Genomic DNA, 24,734 nt, shown 5'->3' on the forward strand with positions numbered 1-24,734 from the left:
ACGGAGTATAAGTCTTGGACTGAGTAGTTAGACAATAAAATAGCTTGTTCGGATACGTGCGCAAGAGCTTCCATCTGCCGAGAGACAAACGTTTCAAATTGAGAAATGAAAAGGTAACTCAGCCCCCTTAACTCGCGCTGAAGATAACTGGTTAGTTGCTTGGTTTGGTGGGACAGAAACTGGTATGGATATCTCCGGGCCATAGGAGTTTGCTGAACACAGGCAGCTTGCGGCACCCCTGTGGATCTATGGCGCTGAGAAGTTCCCTTTTGCCATGCGACTTGCTGTCATATTGAAAACGCTAGTCATTCGACATGGCGAGATGCCTTTTGAAGGTTGGGGAGGACGACCGGAGTGGACGCAAATCACCGTGACAATCAAGCAGGTCATCATCGCCTCTGCCCACCCCTGATGTTCTAAGCGGGCCTCAGCATTTGTAGATCATATTTTTTGTTGAGCTCATGCCAAGGGCTAGCCATTGAGATAAAAAAAATGCGAGCGATTTCCTTTTTGTGGAAAGGAGAGATCAGGTCGAATACGGGGTACGGGACACAGATTTCACCGCTGATAAGAAGTGCTGGAGCGAAATCTAACTATCAGTTGCTCCATATCTTAGAGCATAGCTGCGGTGGAGATGTTAAGCACTGCAAGGCACCCACGTTAACTATCGCACGGATCTCGGAACTCCAGAAAGGTCAAACCGAGCAGCCGGTTCGGTGAACAGCGGAGTCGAGCGACTCTGGTTTGCGATTCGCCATACACAGCGAGCTGGGTCTTGTCTGTGTACTCCATACTCCGTAGAAAGGGGGATATCGACCCAATGATTTCCGCTAAACTATCGCTCTGAAGGTCTGAACCCCTCTCTACAGCAGTCGCCTAATGGTTGATAGTTCGTATATCCTAAGCAACTAGGAAATAACACTTGGGGATGTGGCCGAAGAAAGCATCCATAGGCGAAGGAAGAAAAAGGGGGACTGCGGCTCAACCCGGAGGGACCTCGGCCCGAGTGGGAACGGATACGGTCCGTGTTTTATCCGGAACTTTAACTACCTAGGTAGGTAAGGTCTGTTCCTGTCCAATCCATGAGCGCCAGCTTACAAGACGAAATAAGCGCCCAAGTGGAAGCCCGCAGAGGACATAAAGGTTGGAGATAGGGAGGGCCAACATGGAAAATAGCAGATATGCCTCCTATAGATCCGCAGTTAAAGATGATGCAAGCGCCGTGTTTAGGATTGTCCCCCTCCACGAGCCAATCAAGATGGAACATGCTGTTGCTGAGTATGCACTTCCATCTCAACTCTGCTAGGTTGGAGCACTAACAAGTCTATTATAGCATTCTCCTGGTGCCTAGTTTAACTGGGGATGCTGTCAATACATGGAGCCATGGCAATGTCTGTTGGCCTCGAGATCTTTTGCCGCAAGCTCTCTCGTCTCCTGTCCGTATTTTGAGCTTCGGGTATGAGAATGGCAGGCATTCCAATGTGTATCCAGACATCGACGACATCGTATTACATCTCATTAGCGAGCTGGAGAGAGTGAGACCTGTGGCGGTAGCACCCCTTTACTCCGTAGTGCTAACGCTAGCATTCGATGACAATGATTTTTAGGAAAAGTCGAGGCCTTTAATCGCCGTAGCATACTCACTTGGCGGAATTGTCTTCAAAAAGGTAAGTTGTTTAATATATAAATCTAATGATTTTTAAAATCCTCATCATACCTTAACACAATATTAAAAGGTTCTTATTCTCTGCAATAATAAACCTTCCCTGAGGCACATTCTTGCCGCACTCTCCGGAGTAGTTTTCCTCGCTGCACCCCATCAGGGCAATACTTTAGCCAATGTTGCAATTCGACTCATAAAGCAACTGAGGTTGCGTTTGCCCCGGAAATTTATAAATGCCTTGAAGCAAAAGTCAATCGAGCTGTGAGGGTTTCTTTCTTTTTTGATGTAATTACACTAAATAAACTACTAACTTGTTAATAGAGGGAATGTTGCGAGCGACTTCCAAAATATCGCCAATCAGAGAAACTTGCCAATTTTTAGCTTCTACGAGTTGCTCGCAGTAAGAGGTCGGCTTGGTTGTTTCGATGATGTTGTATGTGAAGAATTTTGGTACAAAAAGGCCTAAAAACTAACTTACCGGATAAAGGTCGTCGTCAGTAAGGACTCAGCACTCCTTCGTATTCCAAGTGAAGATGCACTTGGAGTATATGCAAACCACCGCGAGATCTGCAGGTACAAGGACGCAGATAATCCAATTTTCTGTGATGTCACAAGCCGCTTGCAACGGTTAGTAGATCTAGGCCCCTTGTGCAGTAATTCTCGCGTCTTTCTTCCCTTTGATGTTACTCCACACTTTATTGGCCGGCAAGATTACCTTCAACAAATCCACAAAACGTTTACAGGCTCAAATGACCGTCAGATAGTCGCCCTTTATGGTGATGGCGGCACCGGAAAGACTGAAATTGCATTAAAATATGCACGAGAGAGTGCGAATCGTTATGATTATATCTTTTTTGTGGATTCAACAAACATCCAGTCTTTGGAGAGTGGTTTTACAAGACTTCATAGCAAATTGGAATTACCTCCGAGCAACAATTGTGCTGTAAATGATATCAAGCAATTTCTCCGCCTAGAGCGCTTTTGGCTAATGATACTCGATAATGACAAGGACTGGCTGGCACTGAACTGGTTTGGATTTCCGGAAACTACGCACGGTCATATTATCATAACCTCTCGGCTCCGCGAGCACACCAGCGATTCCAGAGTCGCGAAGGCTCTTTCTACAAATGCTCTAGAGCCAGTGGATGCTACAGAGTTTTTATTATCGAGAGCTGGTGTCGATATAAAAGAGCGGCATAACTGGGGCCCTAAAGCAGGGGATGTTATCAAACATATAGGGTGTCAGCCACTCGCGGTTGACTCAGCAGCTGCATATATGTTGTGTTACGGGGTTACTATTGACGAGTATCTCCATGTCCTTAAGGGGAGGAAAGTTTCACGAAGGCTACTCTCCTATCGGCCCAAAGCATCTATATACCAGACATCAGTTGAGACCATTATCCAGTCAGCGTTGGATGAAGTCAAAAAGAGTCCGGATGCATTTAGACTGCTTAATATCCTCGTCTGGCTTGACCGAAACAAGACTACAATCAGTTTCCTCAAACGTGCAGTCTCTCCCCAACGTCGATGGGGCTCTAATGGTCAAATTGAAACCATAGAACCGCAAAGGAGCTATGTACCTTTGGATCTTGTTCGTCTGATAAACGGACCAGGTTTTTGTCTTGCCCTGAGAGAGTTACAATCATATTCGTTGATTGCTAGGAGTGGGAAGTTGGAAGATGGAAGAAACCTAGGAAATGAAGATGCAATGGTTTTGCATCCGCTGACATATTTCTATATTCGAGAAGCTCTCCCTCCCAATAGGATGGTAGAGAACGCGATAAATGCGCTCAGCCTTGTTGCTCATGCGTACCCTATTGTGCAAGCTGGCTTAGATCAAAGGTGAGTGCTTAAATATGCTAGTATTAATAAATCATAGCTGATATGTTATTTAGCCCCAAACGAACAGTCCTTGAACAGGTTTATCAATTCAGTCGCAACTGCGAATACCTTGCCGAGGAAAACCTGGATCTAACTATGGCTATTCAGAAAGTTGATAGTCGAGAAGGCCAAGAGAAAACCTTTACACAGATAACTGCTGAGATGTTTTTGGAAGCTGCCCGTGGGTACGGTGAAGGGTCAGATCATTTAGATTTCACCCTTCTTAAGTGGGCTAAGATCCTTATCAAATCTTCAGAGAGAACAGGGCTCCAAGCTCGTCTGTGGAGCACAAGGCTTCCATTGGAGTTTTATAGTAAAGGTAAATTCACGGATGGATGCGAAGCCGCTGCCACATTTTTACAGAATACAAGTTTTGGCCCTGGTGGTAGGATCACGAACAATGATAATGCACAGGTAGGCTTCTTGCGCCACCTGTCCGTCGAATACTTGGCCCGTGATAAGAGCCTCTCGGATAAGGAGGAATGGGAGAGACGTGTGAAATATATGGATGCCTGGAAACCATTAGAGCCATACAACCCTTCAGAACTTGAGCGATACGCTCAAGGCATGGGCATAAGAATGCGAGGCAAGCTTGCTAAAGACCTTGGACAGTTCAACGAAGCGTATTTCTCCTTGAAAGTCTTTATTGAACAGTATGCTAAGCATGGAAGCCGTGAAGAAGGGTGGGCCATTGGCGACTTCGGTCAAGCCGTCCTTGAACTTGAAGCGACGAACGAAGATTGTGACGCCCTAACTGATTTAAGGACTAACGGAATTAAGTGTGGCCACGACCACTCAATCTCTGAGCCAGACGCAAAACCATGTGAGATCATCTCTCAAATATATTCTCAGGCCATAGAAAACCGCATGGTTACCAGAGAACATTCTCACCAAAACAATCTGGACAATATTGGAGACAGCGACACGATGTTTCTGGAAATTAATCATGCCGTCAGCATCCTTCGCGAAGGTACCTTCCGTCCCGAACGATATGCAGAGGCAGAACAAAAACTTCTTGGCTTAAAGGACCGATTCGAAAATATGCTGGCCATGGGCGCTCTATGGCACGATGATCAGACCCGCCACTTTTCGGTGCTCGCATATCTTGCCCAAATTTCACATTTACAGATGAACTGGGAAGCGGCACAGTCCCGATGGATAGAAACAATCAATTACGGCGAATTTACTGTGAAAGAATGGAAGAACACCCATTACTATATAGAGGTTGCCAGGTATAGTCTTGCCAATGCTCAACTTCAGGCCGGAGGTGAACCAGATGTGATCATAACCAAGCTAGACGAAACAATTCGTCGTGTCAATGCCGAAAAGGTGACGTGGAATTTAGGTCTGGGGACCTTTTGGCTAGAATATATAAGGAAGTCAATGGCTCAGATTATGGCCGTTGAAGAAACGGCTAGGGAAGTATGATGTGAGGGTATCGGCAGATCCACTTACTCCTTGTTCCAAGGCTGGTACATATTGAATTGAATGTAAATAAGCTGATGGCTTTGAAGGATGTTTGAACCTGATCTTAACGAGTTGATAGTTTTTATTAATTCATTACAAGCTTGCAACTTGAGGCTCACGTCTGTTTTATTTACTATGGAATAACACCGTTGGCGGTCGGTCTAGATAAGGCGGCTCCAACTAAGTTTGGAACCCTAATCCACTTTGGCTCGTCCGTCAACCCAACTCCGTAAGTTAGTTAGCCAGACCCGGGAAAACGGCCGAGGGGCAACGTTGCCATGAAAAAAAAAAAATCATAAAACTTCAACGTGCTGGTCTATTTCAGATATCAAGCATCTCCAGCCCTATAACGCAAGTTCATGATGATGGAAGGACTTGAAGCCAAGGCACTTCGCCAGTTTGACGCACTAGTCGAGAAGGGCGATGTCATATACTCTCCCCGTGACCCAGTCTATGTTCCCGCAAAGCCATTTAATGTGAGGGCAACCTTTGTTTCAATTTTTCCGCCAGTTAGCCAGCAGCTCTGCTACAACACCGAAATACAGGCTAACAGTTGCGGAATCCGCACCAAGAGATTAGCTCCAGTTCCGAATTGCATCAAGCTTGACGAAGAAACCACAGATACCGATAAAGGATGCAGAGAAGAAGCCACCAGTTAATAAGGCCAGTCCATTTGCGAAGGACCCTCCTGAGTTCGTTATCGAGCATGTTGGCCCTGAGCATACCTTGCGCCTAAATAAATTCTGCGTCGTCCGTACGCAGTTCATCCTGCATTGCAACGAATTCAAACCTCAAATCGAACCCCTGGATGCTGTGGATTTGGCCGCCGGATGGAGCGTACTGACCAGGATGGAAAGCGAATATCTACTCATATATAACGGTGGCCTGCAAGGCGGATGGTCTCTACCACATAGGCATATGCAGCTACTGCCACGTCCCCCAAGAGATGTTCACAACTTGTTCCCGGATATATATGGCATTGATAACGGTTAGTTTTCGACACTCTGTTGGAAGAAGATATAGCAGGACTAATTAATTGACTGTTTAGGACGGGTCCCCAATATCCCCTTCCAGCATGTTGTTCGAAAACTACCTTCTTCAGCAACGGCCGAGATAGTTTATAGAACATACACCGACCTTTTGGCTGCCGCTGGTATTGATAACAATGACTATTCGCATAACCTAGTTTTAGTCAAGGACTGGATGATGGTAATTCCACGGTCTCGTGCGAGCCAGGAAGGTATTAAGATCGTCAATGCAGCAGCTATGGTAGGTATGATATGGATACCTTCAGATGAGGTCTTGGATCTCTGGCTGCAAACCGGCAACCCAATGGAAACCCTTGCCAGGTATGGAAAGCCTTGGTAGTTGGAGCGGGTTCCGGCTGCCAGATAGGCTTATGAAGGATAAAGGATAGACAAGAATAGATATGATGGAAGGCATATAGAAGGATGCATATATCTAGCCACATAACCACAGATATAATTAGAATGAGCCTAAGAAACAAGTGGATGTCCAACTTTTAATCATCTGCAGTGCCCATTCGTACGGAGTATAGCCATTCAGAGTCGTCTCGGCGGTTAATCAGCCACCAGCTTGACGAATTCAAGCTCACAACTTTGCAGCCATGCCACAGCCTCGCCAATACCTCTTCGTAATCGGGGCTTTATCAATGATCTGCACTTAACTGCATACCAGGGACTACGTATGATCAGCCCCCAAGTGCCAAATCCAACGTAGCGTGTTTGCTGCAAAGCTGTTCCTGGCGCTTAACGCTGATTACATAGCCACAGCGCAGACCACGCAACTACTACCAAGCTCAGGGGATGCTGGAAGACACCAAGTGCAAAGCCATTTTACGTACGGAGTACGGAGTACATACCGGGGCATCTGCTTGCTTGGATACGGGCGAAGTGACATTGGCTAGGAATCCTAGCTTGGGGGCGAAGCTCTCTTCGCCAAGTACGTGAACCCCGAGCAGCCACTTACATCTCGATTTAGAACACAATGAGATGTTGGTGAAAAGAAAAATGATAGTTAATTGATGCAGAGACGGGATGCCTAACCAAATCACCAAGTCCCTAGGGATCTTAACCACCATGCCGAGCCGCTCCAGAGGGTACCAGCAGCGGCATAATTGGCCAAACGGTGGTGCTCAGTCCAGTGTGTAATCCCTCCGCAGGATTACGGGGTTTACAGTAAACCATGTTTGACAGCGACAACTGAGTTTCGCCAAAAGTCTCGAGTCTCTCAGCCTTTGAGACTTCTTTATATTTCTTCCCTTGGCGATTTCTCTGACCTATGTCCTTTGTCAACAGGTGCTGACATGTTGGTGTTTCAGCCTGCACGCGGCTCGTATACATGCTGCCGGCCGTAAGGCCATGCATCGATTGTATGGGCAAGGAGCTCCTGGGGAAGTCGAGATTTCACGCGGTGGCTTACAGCCTTGCGGATATGCTTAATCTCGCTGGCGATCTGAATCCTCCTCTAGCAGCATATAAAGCCAGGAGAGTATTCCTCCCGGAGCTTCTCTTTCTAATCAATTAAGCAACTTCTGCATCTTCTTATCTCACAATACTAGCAAAAAAGATCAAAACTTAGTTATCCCAACGAAGTCCATAAATAAACCGCAACAATGGTTAACATGAACATCCTCGCCACTGTCGCCTTTGCTGGTCTTGCTACCGCAAAGACCGTTGAGGTTGTCGTCGCTGAGAATGGCGGCCTCACCTTCACCCCAAACAAGATCACAGCCGCAGTCAATGACATAGTCCACTTCAAGCTCGCCAAAAGCGGTCACGACATCTCCTCTGGTCCATTCGACAAGCCATGCAAGCCTGGTGACAACTCACTATACTCCGGCAAGCTCAACGAGGGTGATGAGTTCTCCGTCAACATCACTAGCACCGACCCAATTTGGCTCTACTGCTCCGTCAGCAAGCACTGTGCCAAGGGAATGGTTGCTGTCATCAACGCTCCGTAAGTCGTTCACATTTCAAAATAGGAAAGCAGTCTCTTTGCTAACTGGCATTCTTCGACACCAATAGATCCAGCGGAAACACTATTGAAGCCTACAAGGAGGCTGCTGCAGGTGCTGGAAACGGCCAGTCACCCCCCAAGGTCAACAACGGAAGCGGCACTCCTACCACCAGCGGCGGCGCTCCTGCGGCCACCAGCAACGCTGCCTCTAGCTTGACCTTCAACGGTGCTGCCGCCCTTGTCGCCATGGGCGGTGCCTGGATTGGTCTCCTTTGAATTGTTCATCCTTTCATCTCCATGCATGATTCCCTTCTATTCTTCAACCTGGTTCAAGGCGCTGTGATGTAACTTTAGCTACCATCTAGAATTCATGACTTAATAATATGACTTTCTTACCTCTCACTATCCTTCACTTTATCTCAATTCAGCTCTGGCTCCTGTCTTCATCCTTCATCCTTCGCCAACTTCATCTTCACTTCTTTCCTTCCAGTAGAAAAACACCAAATACGAACTTATATTCACGTGATCCGGAGCTGATGTCGGCCGAGGCTAAAATCCGATTTGTCAACGTTTATTACATAAGCGAACCTCGCCAACAAAATTTTCCTTTTCTTCAACTTTCTCTCTTCTCAAACTTTTCAAAATTTTCCTTTCTTTCTTACTTCTTCTTCGTGTGGAAGAAATTCATCAACCAGCCATGTCGAATATAGCACCTCAAGTGCTAAGGCATGCCTCCCGGGCTTGCTTGCGGCGCTCGTCGCTGTCAGCAAGCCTGGTCAGACCAGCATACAGCGCGAGGACGGTCACTGGTTCCAGCTCGGGCGGCAGGAGGTACGTGTCAAGCTCGCAGAAGCACAATGCCCAAGCCCAGACGACAGTTGAGTCTGCAGTTAAGACGGCACAGAAGGTATCAGTCCCAGGCACTTCTGTGTCTGGCGATGCCCTGACCAATCCGTCTGCGAGTATCTTGAAACAGGCTACAATCATGGATGAAGGAAATCGACCGATATATCTGGACATGCAAGCCACAACCCCTACTGATCCCCGAGTTCTCGATGCGATGCTACCCTTCCTCACTGGACTCTATGGTAACCCTCACTCGAGAACTCATGCATATGGTTGGGAGACCGAAAAGGCCACCGAGCAGGCTCGGTCACACGTTGCCACTCTCATCGGAGCTGATCCAAAGGAAATCATTTTCACTAGCGGAGCTACTGAGAGCAACAACATGAGCATCAAGGGTGTGGCTCGGTTCTTTGGGCGGTCAGGCAAGAAGAAACACATCATCACCACCCAGACAGAACACAAATGTGTTCTCGACAGTTGTCGACATCTGCAGGACGAGGGCTTCGAGGTGACCTATCTGCCGGTCCAGAGTAATGGGTTGATTAAGATTGAAGATCTAGAGGCTGCCATTCGACCTGAAACGGCGTTGGTTAGCATCATGACCGTTAACAACGAGATTGGTGTCATTCAGCCTATGAAAGAGATTGGAGCTCTCTGTCGTTCAAAGAAGGTTTTCTTCCATACTGATGCTGCCCAAGCTGTTGGGAAGATACCTGTCGATATCAACGAGTGGAACGTTGACCTGATGTCCATTTCCGGCCACAAGCTCTATGGCCCTAAAGGAATTGGAGCCTGTTACGTTCGACGTCGTCCCAGAGTTCGCCTTGACCCTCTCATTACCGGTGGTGGCCAGGAACGTGGATTGCGCAGTGGAACTCTCGCTCCTCCCCTGGTCGTTGGATTTGGTGAAGCCTGTCGGCTCGCCAAGGAAGAGATGGAGGTATGTTCTTTTTCTTTTTTCTTTTTCATCCCCACGATTACTACCATCACTCCCATCAAAACAACTATCCTCGAGTTTTGCCTGAGATGATTAAATGCTTCTTTCAATTCTTATACATGCATGGTTCTGAAAGTCCTACGACTTGTGTTTGATATAGCAACTATATGATCATGGCCCATAACTCTTTTCCTCTTTTCCCCAAATCCGTCCTCATGAAATATTATGATTAGCTTGACTAACACTGAGCCTTTAGTATGACTCGAAGCGTATCTCAGCTCTTTCCCAGCGACTTCTCTCCAGCCTTCTCGCTCTTGAACACACAACTCTCAATGGTGATCCTAACCGCCATTACCCAGGTTGTGTAAATGTATCCTTTGCTTACGTCGAGGGCGAATCGCTCCTCATGGCCCTCAAAGACATTGCCCTATCGTCTGGCAGTGCCTGCACTTCTGCCTCTCTCGAGCCTAGCTACGTCCTTCGTGCACTTGGAAATAGTGACGAAAGTGCTCACAGCAGTATCCGATTTGGCATTGGCCGATTTACTACCGAAAGTGAGATCAACTATGTGATCAAGGCAGTTAAGGAGAGAGTGACTTTCCTCCGTGAGCTCAGTCCGCTGTGGGAGCTTGTACAAGAAGGTGTTGACTTGAACACCATTGAATGGAGTCAGCATTGATCCGCATACTCCTTTTCCCCTTACTCTCCTAATTCGCTATGATTGCCTCCTCTCCTCCTACCAACTAACCCAGGCACTTCTACTATCTCAACATACATGAATCCTTGATATTCCAATACCCATTTGTATTTTTTTTAATTATGTTACTTGATCCCGGAACAAAACACGGAGTGATCAGTGACAACAACCAAACCATCCACACTAGCCCTGGCCTTCTTATGGGGTTTCCATCGGCTGACAGTTCAGCTTCTTCATGCTTCTCTTTGCTTGTTATGTATGGGCCATGCATTGAAATGGCAACTCTCATAGCAAATATGTATCATAGCGTTTGATGATGATCACTATTCAATCAACCTTCTTTTTTTGCTCCTTGCACCTCTGTCCGTCCTCCTAAATTCTTAGCACAGCCGCCACTCGTAGATCCGGGTTTGAGGCGCTCATCGCGGCTTGGTAGAACTGTTATGATCTACTCGGAGAGATCGCCTTCGCCAGATGCCTGTACGGAAATACGCCACGAGGCGAACATCGACTGTCCATAAACCCATGTCAGCTCTCGCCCGTCGGTTTCATTCCTCTTATTTCCCTGGATATTCGCATGGAACAGCGTTGAGGCGGCCCTAATTCAAATACTCTCAAGCCACAGCCTGTCTCTCCCCGCATCTCGTTTTCTCTGCGGTCTACGCTTCACCTCCAAACAACAACCACCAACAGCGACATCGACACTGCGATACAGCCCAGCGCCGGCAAAGATATACCCTCAGGAGACGAAACTATCATCCAAATACTCCGTCTTCAGACTGCTGGGCTGAGAGATGGATGGCTGCTTAAACAGAGGACGCGACGTTCCCTCCTAGTACTTCTAGGCAGCATGGAATCCTCCGTCTGGCTGCGCGAGAACTGCCCGAGCAGCAAGAGGAAACGACCGCATCCTGCTAAGGCTTGATGATTTGGAATCGTTTCTATTGCCTCTTCTGAGTCGGCGCTCTGTCTGACAAGCCGTTCCGGCTCAGCATGGGGCTGGGGGAAAGGAGCGACTTCTACATATGATCTGGCCCAAGGATGAGATACCAAGCCCGCCATCGTCCGCAATATATTGTTTTACAGATGTGACAAGCCAAAACACATACTTACGCCCATCACACCGAAAGGCATGGAGATGACTCGTGAAACAAAGGGATTAAATACGACAGAGGGCATGTCTTTGCATTGTGATAGAGAGCACATCTTTCCCCAATCGCCAACATGCTGAACAGCGACGTCACGGCCAACCGGAATACATCTCCATCCCCCAGCCCCAACCTGACTGACTGAGCGAACGGTGGAGATAACAAGCCCGTGCCTAGGAAAGCCTGTGACGAGCTGCTGACGAATACGATACGGAGCTGAAACAGGGACACAACGATCGTTGGGGCGGCCGGTAGCGTTCGACCCGTTGTATCGACGTTATTTCCCCTCCCCCATGCTCGCCGAGACGGTCGGTATAGAAGGAATTATTATATAGACGGCGGTTGCAAACGGGCCATAAACACTACTACAATGCCTGGTTTCTTAAACAGTCGACAACGTCCTCGGTTCCTCTGCGTGCTTTTCCCTCCGCACACCGTTCGATCCTCTGGCCCATGCGATAACTATCTCCTCGCCGCCCCTAATTCGTTAACTTTTGCCGCCGTACCTGTCCAGCCAAATTCTGCGCTTCAGGTACATGAAAACGTCATATCCACGTGATAGTTTACTGGAAGTTAACGGCCTTTTTTTTTTTTCACGAACTTTTGCGAGATTTCTTTTCTTCTTTTCCATATCTTTCTTTACCTTTGCATAGCTGCAGGCCCAGGTTGCACTGTTCTAGTCATTCTAGACACACTGCGTGCCTGCTGGTGGCCTTCATTTTCTATTATTTTTTTTTTTTATTTTTATTTTCCTGTTTCCTATATCTAGTGCTCCCTTCCCACCTCTCCGTTGATCGTTTTCCTATCAGCCCACTTTCCTTCTCCTCCCACCCCACAGCTTTACAATATTTGGCCAAACACCAGTTCTTGACTCATTTCTACTACCCCGAGCAAGTTAGGCTTTAATATCTGTGACTATGCTACGTCCAGTCCCTGATATCGCAGACTACGGCATCACTCCCGAGCATGGTTTCCTTCCAGAGCAGCCGCCGGCCACAGAGCTCCCGGCATACTACTCCCCATGGGAGACGGCTGTTGGGAATCTCCAGCCGCTGATACTGGCCGGCAGGCTGCGGAACACAATTGAAAACATGCCTGTGCTATCCCCGGAGTATCTTGACTCTACACCGGAATGGCGACGTGCATATTCCATCCTGGGATTCCTTCTGCATGGCTATATCTGGGGAGGCGACAAGCCCGCAGATGTAAGTATCGTCCTCCCTTCGTCAGTGGCAGCACCCTTGTCTTGTGACCGTCAAACTTTGATCCTTTTTATTTTTTTAATTCTTTTTATACATTATTTCACTTCTTCCTTCATCTTACTCTGCTTCTATTTTCGTGTTGTACTCTCTATTTTCGTTTCCCCCGTGGTCATCATTAATTTTCCGATACAAGGCCGGGGTGAAATTGAATTTTTATTTTACTTTTTTATTATTTTTTCGCCCATGAGTGATGATGGTCTGCTGACAAAACTTACCGGCAGGAAATCCCTCAACCCCTTGCTATCCCACTATTGAAAATTGCTGCTCAGCTGGAATTACCACCTGTGGCTACTTTCGCCGGCCTCTGTCTATGGAACTATAGGCCAATATTCCCTGATAGCCCTGCAGATTCGCTTGAAAATCTTGCTACTTTGTTCACTTTTACCGGCTCTCTGGATGAGCAGTGGTTCTACCTTGTTTCCATAGCCATTGAGGCTCGGGGTGCTCGGTCCATACCTCTAATGCTCAAGGCTATAGCTGCAGCTCGTGCCAACGAAGCGGCGGAAGTGACGGAATGCTTGTCCAAGTTCGCGGAAGTAGTTGACGAAGTAAACCTGGAGCTCCAGAAGATGTATAAACACTGTGACCCACATGTTTTCTACCACCGCATTCGACCGTTCTTGGCAGGGAGCAAGGGTATGGCTGAGCTTCCACGCGGTATCCTTTTCGACGACGGGTCTGGCCGTCAGGAATACAAGCACTATCGAGGCGGAAGTAATGCCCAAAGCTCGCTGATCCAATTCTTCGATATAGTCCTGGGCGTTGAACATAGACCAACCGGCGAATCTAGACCGAAAACATCCTCTTCTCCGCTCCCACCATCCTCTTCAAGTGATGAGAATGGAGAAGGTAGGAAGAGGTGGCATAACTTTCTCATGGAAATGCGGACTTACATGCCGGGTCCACACCGGAGATTCCTTGAGCACGTCTCCAGCGTATCAAACATCCAGGAATACGTTCAATCTCACCAGTCGAATACCGAGCTAGTCACAGCTTTTAATACTGCCGTAGCTATGGTCAAGGCTATTCGCACAACCCATATTACAATGGTATCACGGTACATTGTCGTTAAATCGCGCGAAGAACGGGATACAAAGGTCTTATCATCATCACCAGGAAAGGCAGCAGGACTACCCAAACCACAATCCCAGCCTTTATCAACACCCGGTGGAATGCTTATGTCAAACCGGCCAGCGAGAAACGAAAAGAAAGCACCTCTTCGTGGCACCGGGGGAACAGCTCTCATTCCTTTCTTGAAGCAGGCCCGCGACGAGACTGGTGAAGCAGCCATTGGACCATGGGCGAAGAAGCTTCTTGACAAGGCTGGTGTCCAAGGGCCCAAGGTAGCTTCTTTGCCTAAACTTGACGAGCATGCTGATGGGCAGATGCAAGTTGTTGGCCTGGCTGGTACTTGGTCTATGGATGAAGGCGAAGGTGGCCTTTGCCATTGGTAATCATTACTATTTTTGAATCGCCTGCTTCTACTTCTTACTTTCTCAACTCAATCCTTGCCAATGCCTTTTGTTTTGCGGCTGAATAATGCGCCTTTCGGCTTGATGATACCTGTATTACTGTTATACTCTGTTCGACTTTCCGGTCCAATTTTATTTTCTATTCTTTTCCAATTGAACTTCCTAGAACAGTGATGTTTCACTGGCTCTCCATACGTGGATACAGGCAGAACGCCACTCATATGTTAGTTGGTTCTGGCGTTAAGACTCTGATACTTACGTTTTGGGAGCTAGACCTCGTTTTTGTGTCAACCTAAAATTTAACCTCTTTGGACATCTATTTTTAACCTCGTTTCAAATGCACTGTCCTCTTTTGGGAGATCTTCCATATAGAATAAAGCCGTTAGTGTTACTAGTTTATATCTCAAAAGCATTTACACAGCTAGGCCCATCCCATTTGAGGCTTTACGTATCAAAGCTTTCTTCAAAAATGCCTCTCGGGCTAAATTTCTTGTCGACTTGGCCCACACATCTATACCTACCCGTCCTCTTACGAGTGCAGACTGGAGAGCGTATATCGCCCGGTGAATACCGCGTTCACCCGTCACAAGATCGTAGATTTGCTTTCCAACCACTGTAGGGGGAACAAGCACCTCATCTATGGCGGGTAGGCCGGCCGGATGCTGGGAGGACGATGCGGATGGCGATGATATGCGTGACTTTGCATCCGCAATGACGCCATCTGCGCGACGTAGAGATTGCTGTAGAATTTGGGTATTTGACTGGAGATTAGCATGGAATGCGTTTACAGCAGCAATCTCGGATCGAAGAGTAGCAATGGCGTCGTGTAATGCTCTAGACTGAGAATTCAGAGGCTCTATGCGAGAATTTGATTGTTCAATATTGGCGTGTAGTGTTTGAGTTAGAGTCCTTGAGAGAGTTTGTAGTAGAACATCTTTCTCTGGATTTGGAGGGATTGGTGGCGGTGAGGACGAGGGTAGCTGAGTGGGTAACTCGAGATCAAAAGGAGATGTAAGAAGATCTTGCGTTTCCGGTTTCTTTGGAGGATTGCTCGCGGCTGGCTGTGGCTGAACTTCCCTCTGTGGAACAGGTAGTGAGTTATGCTGGTGGGGAACTGGTTGTTGCTGAGGCGGATGCATTGCAGCGTCATTGTGGTGCTGGGAATGGAATTGCTGATGGTGATATGAAGGTTGGTATGCTTGTTGGTATTGAGGTGCGTGAGGTGTCAATCCCACTGGCGGGCTCTGAACGCTTGATGGCCTGCGGTTCTGAGATTCTGGAACGAATCCCTGAGTTTGATGTTGGCTTGGATGTGTTGGAGGTGGAGGCTGGGACAGCGGGTTGACCTCCCGTCTTAAGCTGCTTGACCTCTGAGGTAGAAATTGGTTTCCTCGACTTTCCGGCCCAATACCATCTCGGTGGTGAGTTGTCGGTTGTAGCTCCGCAGGTAAGGGCGGTAAAGGTGGTGGCAGGCTGCGTGCCGTGGATACATTCTCAACTGGCCGTTCTGCTGCAGTTTGGTGTCTCTCTCCACTTGGCTTCGGAGGTAGCTTTGGGGGGGCTGGTGGCTGTACAGGCGGAGTGGATGCGGCGCTTGGTGAAGGCCGTGTTAGCTCAGCTGGCAATGGTGGTACTGCTGGTGGAGTGGTCCGTTGCGACGCAACCGGTTGTCTTCTGACTGGAGCGTCCTTGGATATCACTGGCGGTTCTTTGGCAAAGACGTCTTTTAATATCAACAGAAAATCAACCAAGGTAGACCGCTAACAGAAAGGTTTATCAGTATCAACAGCCAAAATTATCTCTCGGGTCCGTAATTACCACATACATCGCGAGCCTCGGCCCAGTGGGCGAGGTAATGATGGTATATCTTCCCGTCACTGCTAACATGCTGTCCTGGCCGCACCAGCATCTCGGACGTTGGAGTCACATAGACCATCGGAGATGCATCTGGATATGTATTCGGGACCCATATTGCAATCGGGAACCAGTATAAAGCTCCTCTAAAGTGTACCGGCAAGGTCCCTGTCAAGTGTAGAAGAAGAGCTGAGGCACCGTTCTCGTATGCTAACAAGGCGTTGACTCAGTACATGGATTCGGCATCAACAAAGGACAAACTGGGAAAAGGTGACTAAATGCGTACTGTAAACATCTGTCCGGGGAGAAAACGAAGGGAACTGGGCTAAAAGCTGCGCAGTGTCGCTATATGTCCTGTTAGGGTCGCGATATGCTTGGTTCTATGACGATTAATTGCGGGTGGTCAGCTTGCTTGCTTGTACTCCCTTAATAGGCGGCAGTGGGAGGGGTGTTTCTCACGCTGGTCAGAACTCGGTAAAGCCACTCTAGGGTCTTCTGCGGCACTGCTGCCATGGTCGTCTCCCTCGTCGACTTGAGGGCTGCATCATCAGACACTTGTTGGTGGTGTCGCTAGCTCGTGGTGTTGAGGTGGGATTATTGCTTGGTGATCACCAAGCTTCGCCCAGACTTGGAGTTTGCTCTTCCTATTTAATCAAACCAACACCAACAACGCCGCAGCAAAACAGGCAGACAGCTATCGCATCCTCGCGCATAAGAGACGATCCTTGAGGGACATATTGCAATTAACTAGACGGGACTACTGATGGCTAGATGAAAGCAGGAGCACCGAGCATACATGTATACCCCAAAGAGAAAAGCAGCGATGGCTCACTACTGGCCGAAAAACTAGTTGGCGATGGAACTAGTTACATTTTCGATATCCTTTCTTTATCGGTTTGCTGGTGATCTAGTTAGGTATTCGTCGCTCAAAGACGATATGCTAATTATTTGCTCTGTCTTCTTGTCACAGCTCTAATATGGATATATTCTACCCACACGTCTACTCCGCCCCAGTAAAAACCATCGCTGTGCTAATGTGTCTATATTCCCTGAGCTACACTGTCCCTTTCAGGTAGCCCGACGAAGCACAAACGTCCGACTATAAGGACTCCATCGTGCGATTTTTGTCGTAGACGGTGCTTTTATCTTGATATTCCGTCTCGACGCACAAAAATACTGACAGTGTTACCATTACATAAGCTACAGGTCGAATTAAGGTTGTGAAGCCAAGAGAGACTCTCTCACGTGATATGATTTTTTTTCATACTTGGGCGCTTTTTAGCATCAAGAATTGTATTTAGCCAGCGATATACGGAGTATAAAGGAACAAATCATTTATAGAAATCCCATTCAAAATTGGCTCTCCTCCTTCGAGCTCGATGGGTGGTGTTAATTACCCCTGATTGGTTTTCTGCTTTGGCCTACATTCAGCGTCCGACACTGGATGCAAGACAACTTTGGTTGGGTGATCCCGTGTGTTGTGAGAGTACCCTTTGCTCCAGTCATAGCTGATAGAGTAGGCGAAGACCGTGCCGTCATGATTGAATGATGTTGAAGTGATGGGCCCTCCAGCAGTAAACCCCTTCAGGCGGTGGTGGGCATCCTTGTCCCAGAAACAAAATGTGCCATCCGAGCCAGCAGTGCTAAATACCTGGTGGTAGCGAGAGTGGAAGGAAACAGCGTTAACGGCATACACGAGCTGGTTCTTGGGATCGTTGTCCTTTGGCAGGCGATGACAACGGAAGGTAAAGTTTTGACTAGGTTGATAAATAACATAACCATATGAGCTGGTGGATATTCAATTCCAAGTATAACCTTCCCCAGATCGTCCAGAAATAATCGCCACTAGGAGTCGCTAGATAACCATGGAAGTATTCGAACGCAAATTGCCACTTACCACTTGTTTGCTTCGTCAACATAATTTATGCCACAGCGACCTTCAATGCTCGCGACGGCATAAACGGTGCCATCGGCAATCCAACTGACTGCTCTGGTCTGGTGCTTCAACGGGCTCGGTAGGGTTCTAGCGATGACTGTAGGTTGGTTGAGATCGACTAGGCCGAGATTTTTATCGGCCGTGGCGATCAGCAGCTTGCTACCGTTGGCTTCCATTGCGTATATCCGCTCCGAGCATGTTATTGTACCTATTGGAGCGGATTGTCGCAAGTCCCAGTACTTAACTTTACGATCCCAAGACCCGGTGATAGCGATGGGTGACTGACTGCCTGGCACTTGGATCATTCGTATCGTTCGAATTGGCGCATCGTGCTGACCTATCTGTTGAGCCTGATTATTGTTGCTGGCAAGGTCCAGGAGCCTAGCTGAGCCGTCAGTGCCAGCGCCTACGACCTTGGTCCCATCAGGCGACCATGCACAGCTCAGGGCAGCACCTGGAAACGAGAAGAGCGCTTTTCCTTCGCCCTGGGCGGAGTGCGAGACGTCGTAGATACGGACTGCCTTGTCCCAGGAGGCGACGGCGAGGTAGTTGGCGACTGATGACCAGGCAAGCTCTGAGACGCTGTCCTCTGGCAGGTTATTAAGCGTCACATCCTTAGAGATATCGCCTTGGTTGTTTACACCTGTGGGTGCATTGTTGAAGGCCATATCCTGACACTATTAAAGCCAGAACAAAAATCGTCAAGGAGTCAACTATGTTTCTTCATCAAAATAACTATTTAATTAAATAATTACCGTAGTCAACTGGCTAAGGCTATTTCACCTGTTTACTCGCTCGAGGCTGGCGCCTAAAATAATTGGTTGGTGATGTCTTCCATGTTGGTTAAGCACTGACACACATGCGTCATTGCTGCCTGGCGGCTCGATTACGAGTACTGGCCAGGGGTATATTTTGCAGAACTGACCGAAGTGCAGGTGTTTCGTTTCTTTTCAAAGCACACTCTCTAGAGGCTTTGGACCATAACTTCTGATTATAATGATGTTTTATTAGAATTGTTATAAGATCTAGCTAGTTACCTAACTCCAGGCCCATTACAAGAAATAACCTGTGGGGAATGAGAAGTAAAAGAAAAACACAAGAGGAAACTCCATGAATCCGAGGCTGAGAAAAGCAAGGGGAAGAATTGATATCAAGGGAAAATCAGATTTTAGTATGAAAGAGAGAAGCGAAGGAATGTAAGGCTGTACAGATGTCTATGGAGATACATTCGCATACCGGCCCTTGCATAAGTCGCTCTGTGACATTATGCGCTGTTCGCTTCATACTCTATTGCTGGTAACACTGAAGTTACGCTCGATTGTGATGTTGCCTGTATCATGCAGCTCAGGATAGAGGCGATCAAAGTGGTCCGCAGACTTGATCTTCTCAGGGCCTTGCATGGATCCAATGAGTGTCGACGATGGATGAGAGAAACTGCCACCCGAGGTTTTGTTGTGATCGAATAGGGATTTTTCGGAGCTGCCTCCCCAGAAATGGCGACCGGATCCGTGATTGTGATTATGACTATGGCGAACAGCAGCAGCTGACCAGAGCGTCGTGAGTGGTAGGGATAGTGCAAGCAGGGTGAGTATATTGGTGTTGACCTCAAACTCAGGAATGAAATACTGGAGGATGGACATTATTGCTGGAATGATTCTTGTATAAGCAGCCACATGTATAATAACTAGACGCTGGATATAGCATACCTGGAAGTACCATAGTCTGGCAAGCCATGATGAAAATAACTTGCATGACTCCGAATCCCTTCATTCCCAACAATCTTCTGGTATAGATCGCATAGCCAAGCTTGGCCAGGAAGATCAAACTAAAGTAGCAGATGCTGACAGAGATGCTGATGTTCGAGGAGCTTTGTATCCAAATGTTCTTTCCTAAAGAAGCTTGAGTCATAATTGCCTTGACGTTGGCAACCATGAAGGCAATTCGAAATGCGATTGGAACGGCTGCTACCAGGCATGACCACGCGAGGAGGATATTTCGGTAAAGATCGCGGAGTGTAGAACATAGAACTTGTGTCTGAATAAGGAGGGATAGTTCGATCAAGATGACCATAATACCAGTAGCTATGGTCCCCATAACAGAGTTGGCATAGGCTCCAGGTGTGATTCGAGAATAGTCGCCAGAGAAGTAAGTGTATACTTCAACCCAGGAGCTGGTAAAGAAAATTGCGGTGGATAGGGTTCGGCAGACATTCACAAGGAGCGTGGTAATATTCAGATAGAAAATAATTGATCGTCGTTTATCCGGTGAAGTAAGTAAGGCGAGGAGAACGGCCATCACAACAGAAGCTCCCAGCTGAGAAGCAGCTGCTATGGAAGTTCTCACAGCATACAAGAAAAAATTGTTGAACTCTACCATGGAAATGGGGAATGAGCTGCCATCACCACGGAGGAAGGTGACACTCTGCTGGAAGGGATCGAAGTGCGGCGCCATGGTATCGTGCTTTCGGAAAGACCTTATCGGTGATTTCTAGAGTGTATAATTTTTGATACTCTTTCGTATGGCAAATGGTATGTGTATTCTTGATGGAAAAAAGCAGATCAAAAGGACCCTTCGCAGCAAGATGTTGTGCCTTTTAATAGAAGAGCAGCAGGCATTTCAAGAAGAAAGAGGACGCAGCCCCCGAGGACGAGAAGGATCTTCTCATTGCAGCCGTTTGTCACTGCAAGAGCCAGAGAGGGAACATGCATATTGATGTCTAGAAAGAATGGTCAAAATTCTACCGGACAAAGGCAGTAGAGACATTGACGCCGGACTGAATATCGACCCGGTCCATATTCAGGCACGGGGAACAATTCCGCAGGGCTCCCCGGCGCCTATCAAGCAGACCCGGCGAGGACAAACAGAAAATGGAATAAATAAAGAGGAATAATAGCCAGTCAGCGGAGTCGATGATGGTCGGAGTCACAATAGGTAAGGAGCTTGATATACAAAGTACTCGAAAGGAGGCGAGATTGGTTCATATTTAGGTTCCGCCTTGCAGGAACAATATGAAGCATGCAGGTGTTGCTGCAGAGAACAATATTAAGGCTGCATGATCTTCGACCCCAAGAACCAAACGCTTGTTAGCGCGAGCCACTAAGTCCTGTCTGCAGAAAAGTGAAGAAAACCGTGATACGAGGGGGCTTGTACTTGACTTGCACCAGGCCAAAATAACAGCATACAGACAAAGTGTCCACTGCCTTTTCTTTGCAAAAATGCCGTTGTCGACGGGTACAAGTTGCAACTTGCTCTTCACGTAAAAATTTCCAGCCAGAAGCGAACATTAAGTAGGATGGATATATATATACATATTATAACGTGAACCAGTAGAGAGAAATAGTTCCACAACCTTCAAAAGAGTTAAAGTGACGGGACGGACAGTGGAGCTCTCCCGGGAACCTTCCTGAAGACCTGAGGATTACCCGGGGTTGTCAGCTCGATCTATCCGTATCCCAGCCCACGCCACTTCCGCTCTCCATGTTAGGACATACGTTTGTATGTATACTAAAAGCGAGGAGGCTATAGATAATCTCGGCAAATAGGATCCCATCGCGATACCCTTGCTTTTGCAAGGCAGGAAGCCCAAGCGGGAAGGTCATGTCGAGTAAGGGGGGAGCACAGGTATTCAGCGGAAGGCATGAGGACAACCTCGTAATATTGGAGTCTTGTGGCGCATCTAAGTCTGTCTGCTTGCTGGTATCAGCACCGGGGAGAAGGAATGGCTATGCATAGTGACTTTGGTGTACAAGGATGCAAAGGGCTTTTGGCTTGTTCTGGCCGCATGTCTGGCACTGGGCCATGTTCTGCACCCCACGCCTCCCATAAGCTGACAACACGATGATACCATCTATAAACTTCTCTGCGTTTGTATTTCGCAAGAGGGTAAGAACCATAGGCTGAAATTGAGGTCGATTCTGTCTTAGATGAGGATATTGGCCAAGGGAGCAATGCTAGCTGAAGAGCCACAACCCCAAAGCAGGGTTCTTGGATTTATGTGCTGAATACGCCTTGTCACTCCAAAAAATAAATCTCCCCAAAGGGTTCCTCAGTATCTTCTCATTATCATGGCTATCACCATCTCGTAGAAGTTGATGCCGGTTTGACGTCCTTTTTGGAGCTTGGGGATTTTTGATCACAAGCTTAGTCATCAATCAAACTGTCGTCTAGAAAAAACTGTAACTCCTGACTGCGTAGAAAGATAAGCCATGCGAGATCAACAAAGTGGAATCACAGCATAAGCAGGGCCACTTTGCTGAGCAATCAAGAGCATATCCCTTAGACACATACTAACCAGCGTACGTGCTTTAATAAAGACATGGCAGAAGTTCAGCCTCCTCCGCCGCTTCCACGGCCGTTTACCTACTGTGACCCCGCCAGGATACCTGTCTTACTTGCCCAAGGCGCAGAAGCCCGATTATACAGGACGTATTTTTTGGACCCTTCCATTCCGGCAGCATTAAAAGTGCGCCCATTAAAGCCATACCGTCACCCGATACTCGATCGCCGGTTAACTCGCCAGCGTATTCTACAGGAAGCGAGATGTATGGCCAAACTGGCTAGAGAAGGAGTTCCGGTTCCTGGTATATTGGCAGCCGACTGGGGCCATAATTCTGAGCCAGATACGGAAAAAAAAGAAGGGAGCAGTGCAAATAATGGCGGGTGGCTGCTTATGGAATGGGTAGATGGGGATGTAGTCAGAGAAGTCGTGAATAGCTGGGAGAAATGGATGAAGTCCAGTGGTACGCTAGACGAGCGGGGAACAGCTGGCACGGATATTAGCACCTACACTGAGACTGTGAAAGAAAGCGAAAAGAAGATATGCGCTCTTCTCCAAAAGATTGGACGTGCCGTCGGGCTGCTGCATAAGACTGGGATTATACATGGCGATTTGACGACAAGCAATCTCATGTTAAGACAGACAGCTGGTGGCGTGCCAACTGAGACAACTTCTCTGGAAACCAATACCAAGAATTTAGACCCGAGGAGCAGGCTACCTTTCTTGGATGGTGAGATAGTTCTCATTGATTTTGGGCTTGCCAGCCAGAGTATCCAAGACGAAGATAGGGCTGTGGATTTATACGTGCTGGAGCGAGCGTTTGCCAGTTCTCATCCAAGAACCGAGGGCTTATTCCAAGAGGTTCTCGAGGGATACGGAGAAAGCTTTAAAGCTGCCAAACCTGTCCTGAAGAGACTGGAGGAAGTGCGCATGAGAGGAAGGAAGAGAAGCATGATTGGATAAGTATTATCACTTATGGAAGCGCGATTACAGCTCGACGTTTCTAGTGTCTAAACAAAATTTAAGCCGCGGCATGCAACGGCAAAAGTATTCATATACTGGCATCATAAACTGCGGGTATTCTGCGAAATTATTGTCTATATTGGTGCTGGAGCACTGGGAAACGCTCACGCTTACATCGAAGAGATCGAGAGGGACAAAAAAAAAAAAAGCTTCAACAGAGAAAAATATATAGAGGATGACCAACCCACAAGATTGCATATATCAAGGCCCAACATCTGCAAGAGCGAAATATCCCTTATTCTCAATCACTCCTCTGTCCTTTACCACAGCGGTATACTTGATAACCCACTGCGGGTCGATGTCACCCTTTATGCCGCCATCCTCGGCGTCAGCTGTGGCAGCAAGTATACCGGCGCCTTTTTCTGTACGAGATAGCAGGTCTCGAGTTGTTCCCCGAGGAAGGATGTCTGTGCAGTCATTGTGTGTCAGAAGCTCGATATTCTCTTGTTTTGCATAGACGATCAACGATTTCGGCACAACGCAGCAATCTTTGACGTTGATCTGGTCGACATTGGGCCGAATCTTTGTTTGCGCGAGGAGCTTCGCGAGCCGTGAACTGTCGAATTCAGCTATTCCAAGCTGCGTTATTATTCCTTGCTCATGCATCGACTCCAAGGCTCGCCATGTCTTAACAATATTGTCAAGTTCAGACTCCGACCCTTCACCATTCGACAGTTCTTCTTCACCCTCGTCATCCGCGTCAAAAGTTACTTCCGGGAACGAAACTATCAACAAATCTATGCAGCTTATATGCAGCTCCTTGAGGACCAGATTGATGGATTCACGAGCATGCTGACACCTCCGCTGCGCTGGGACTCCTGGTAGGTAGAAAAGCTTGACGGTTACGTCATATTGTGAGCGATCTTCGGACAGACCAGACATTGAGAAATCGAGGGAAGGCACATAGAGCGTGTCGCCATCTCTAGAGGTCCAGGTAGTATAGTCGCTATAGGAAAGCTTCTGGGGCGGCGAATGTGTCTCTTCGCATGGCGAGTTGGTGTGAGAGGGCTCGATGTCTTGCGCAGAGACAAAGTTATACCGCAATGAATTTAGAAATTCTACATTGGACTTCTCTGTCGCTGGCCTTCTGAGGACGGATGGTCCGCTGCTGACGATGTTTCTACCAGCAAGAGTCAGTATTAATTCCATGCGCATTACAGCTGCGCGGGCTGACTTACCCGGTGGAGAGAATTAGCTTCATCTTTGCTGGAGGTGTCACTCTCTTGCCTTGCCTCGGGTGTGTATCCAGGTACCGTATCACGGCCGCAAAGTGCACTCTTTTATATACACGGC

General features: G+C 47.7%; 11 protein-coding genes across 11 annotated transcripts; 6 read left to right on the forward strand and 5 right to left on the reverse strand.

The window, feature by feature from the left end:
- Window positions 1-1,165: 1,165 nt before the first annotated feature.
- On the forward strand, window positions 1,166-4,972 carry MGYG_00713 (LipA and NB-ARC domain-containing protein; the record flags this gene model as incomplete). Its single annotated transcript, XM_003176577.1, has 7 exons — window positions 1,166-1,278; window positions 1,334-1,550; window positions 1,608-1,667; window positions 1,737-1,924; window positions 1,985-2,093; window positions 2,151-3,505; window positions 3,559-4,972. 7 exons carry the CDS (start codon window positions 1,166-1,168, stop codon window positions 4,970-4,972), a joined length of 3,456 nt encoding a protein of 1,151 aa, XP_003176625.1.
- A 401-nt stretch (window positions 4,973-5,373) lies between these two features.
- MGYG_00714 (Ap4A phosphorylase II) lies at window positions 5,374-6,379 on the forward strand (the record flags this gene model as incomplete). Its single annotated transcript, XM_003176578.1, has 3 exons — window positions 5,374-5,487; window positions 5,591-5,999; window positions 6,060-6,379. The coding sequence occupies 3 exons, from the start codon at window positions 5,374-5,376 to the stop codon at window positions 6,377-6,379; spliced, it is 843 nt and encodes a 280-aa protein (XP_003176626.1).
- A 1,248-nt stretch (window positions 6,380-7,627) lies between these two features.
- On the forward strand, window positions 7,628-8,375 carry MGYG_00715 (hypothetical protein). Its single transcript, XM_003176579.1, has 2 exons — window positions 7,628-7,990; window positions 8,059-8,375. Exons 1-2 carry the CDS (start codon window positions 7,647-7,649, stop codon window positions 8,264-8,266), a joined length of 552 nt encoding a protein of 183 aa, XP_003176627.1. The 5' UTR covers window positions 7,628-7,646; the 3' UTR covers window positions 8,267-8,375.
- A 312-nt stretch (window positions 8,376-8,687) lies between these two features.
- Window positions 8,688-10,452, forward strand: MGYG_00716 (cysteine desulfurase; the record flags this gene model as incomplete). Its single annotated transcript, XM_003176580.1, has 2 exons — window positions 8,688-9,776; window positions 10,030-10,452. The coding sequence occupies 2 exons, from the start codon at window positions 8,688-8,690 to the stop codon at window positions 10,450-10,452; spliced, it is 1,512 nt and encodes a 503-aa protein (XP_003176628.1).
- A 2,083-nt stretch (window positions 10,453-12,535) lies between these two features.
- Window positions 12,536-14,334, forward strand: MGYG_00717 (indoleamine 2,3-dioxygenase; the record flags this gene model as incomplete). The annotated part of the gene is made up of 2 exons (XM_003176581.1): window positions 12,536-12,823; window positions 13,102-14,334. The coding sequence occupies 2 exons, from the start codon at window positions 12,536-12,538 to the stop codon at window positions 14,332-14,334; spliced, it is 1,521 nt and encodes a 506-aa protein (XP_003176629.1).
- Window positions 14,335-14,765: 431 nt separating this feature from the next.
- On the reverse strand, window positions 14,766-16,719 carry MGYG_00718 (ESCRT-I component; the record flags this gene model as incomplete). Its single annotated transcript, XM_003176582.1, has 4 exons — window positions 14,766-16,112; window positions 16,178-16,416; window positions 16,493-16,586; window positions 16,666-16,719. The coding sequence occupies 4 exons, from the start codon at window positions 16,717-16,719 to the stop codon at window positions 14,766-14,768; spliced, it is 1,734 nt and encodes a 577-aa protein (XP_003176630.1).
- An 880-nt stretch (window positions 16,720-17,599) lies between these two features.
- MGYG_08900 (hypothetical protein) lies at window positions 17,600-18,810 on the reverse strand (the record flags this gene model as incomplete). The annotated part of the gene is made up of 2 exons (XM_003176583.1): window positions 17,600-17,963; window positions 18,104-18,810. The coding sequence occupies 2 exons, from the start codon at window positions 18,808-18,810 to the stop codon at window positions 17,600-17,602; spliced, it is 1,071 nt and encodes a 356-aa protein (XP_003176631.1).
- A 612-nt stretch (window positions 18,811-19,422) lies between these two features.
- MGYG_08901 (hypothetical protein) lies at window positions 19,423-20,593 on the reverse strand (the record flags this gene model as incomplete). Its single annotated transcript, XM_003176584.1, has 2 exons — window positions 19,423-19,787; window positions 19,849-20,593. 2 exons carry the CDS (start codon window positions 20,591-20,593, stop codon window positions 19,423-19,425), a joined length of 1,110 nt encoding a protein of 369 aa, XP_003176632.1.
- A 909-nt stretch (window positions 20,594-21,502) lies between these two features.
- On the reverse strand, window positions 21,503-21,942 carry MGYG_00720 (hypothetical protein; the record flags this gene model as incomplete). The annotated part of the gene is made up of 3 exons (XM_003176585.1): window positions 21,503-21,553; window positions 21,634-21,828; window positions 21,889-21,942. The coding sequence occupies 3 exons, from the start codon at window positions 21,940-21,942 to the stop codon at window positions 21,503-21,505; spliced, it is 300 nt and encodes a 99-aa protein (XP_003176633.1).
- A 515-nt stretch (window positions 21,943-22,457) lies between these two features.
- MGYG_00721 (BUD32 protein kinase) lies at window positions 22,458-23,558 on the forward strand (the record flags this gene model as incomplete). The annotated part of the gene is made up of 1 exon (XM_003176586.1): window positions 22,458-23,558. One exon carries the CDS (start codon window positions 22,458-22,460, stop codon window positions 23,379-23,381), a length of 924 nt encoding a protein of 307 aa, XP_003176634.1. The 3' UTR covers window positions 23,382-23,558.
- Window positions 23,559-23,642: 84 nt separating this feature from the next.
- MGYG_00722 (hypothetical protein) lies at window positions 23,643-24,642 on the reverse strand (the record flags this gene model as incomplete). Its single annotated transcript, XM_003176587.1, has 2 exons — window positions 23,643-24,561; window positions 24,620-24,642. 2 exons carry the CDS (start codon window positions 24,640-24,642, stop codon window positions 23,643-23,645), a joined length of 942 nt encoding a protein of 313 aa, XP_003176635.1.
- Between the last annotated feature and the right edge of the window lie 92 nt (window positions 24,643-24,734).

The sequence above is a fragment of the Nannizzia gypsea genome, genomic scaffold, assembly GCF_000150975.2.
Source record: "Nannizzia gypsea CBS 118893 supercont1.1 genomic scaffold, whole genome shotgun sequence".
Classification (NCBI taxonomy): Eukaryota; Fungi; Ascomycota; class Eurotiomycetes; order Onygenales; family Arthrodermataceae; genus Nannizzia; species Nannizzia gypsea.

What these genes read in the sequence shown, in the direction of transcription:
- MGYG_00715 (XM_003176579.1), top strand. Translation starts at nt 7,647, where the DNA reads ATGGTTAACATGAACATCCTCGCCACTGTCGCCTTTGCTGGTCTTGCT. An exon ending in GTTGCTGTCATCAACGCTCC is followed by an intron (nt 7,991 to 8,058) that starts GTAAGTCGTTCA and finishes CGACACCAATAG; the next exon opens with ATCCAGCGGAAACACTATTG.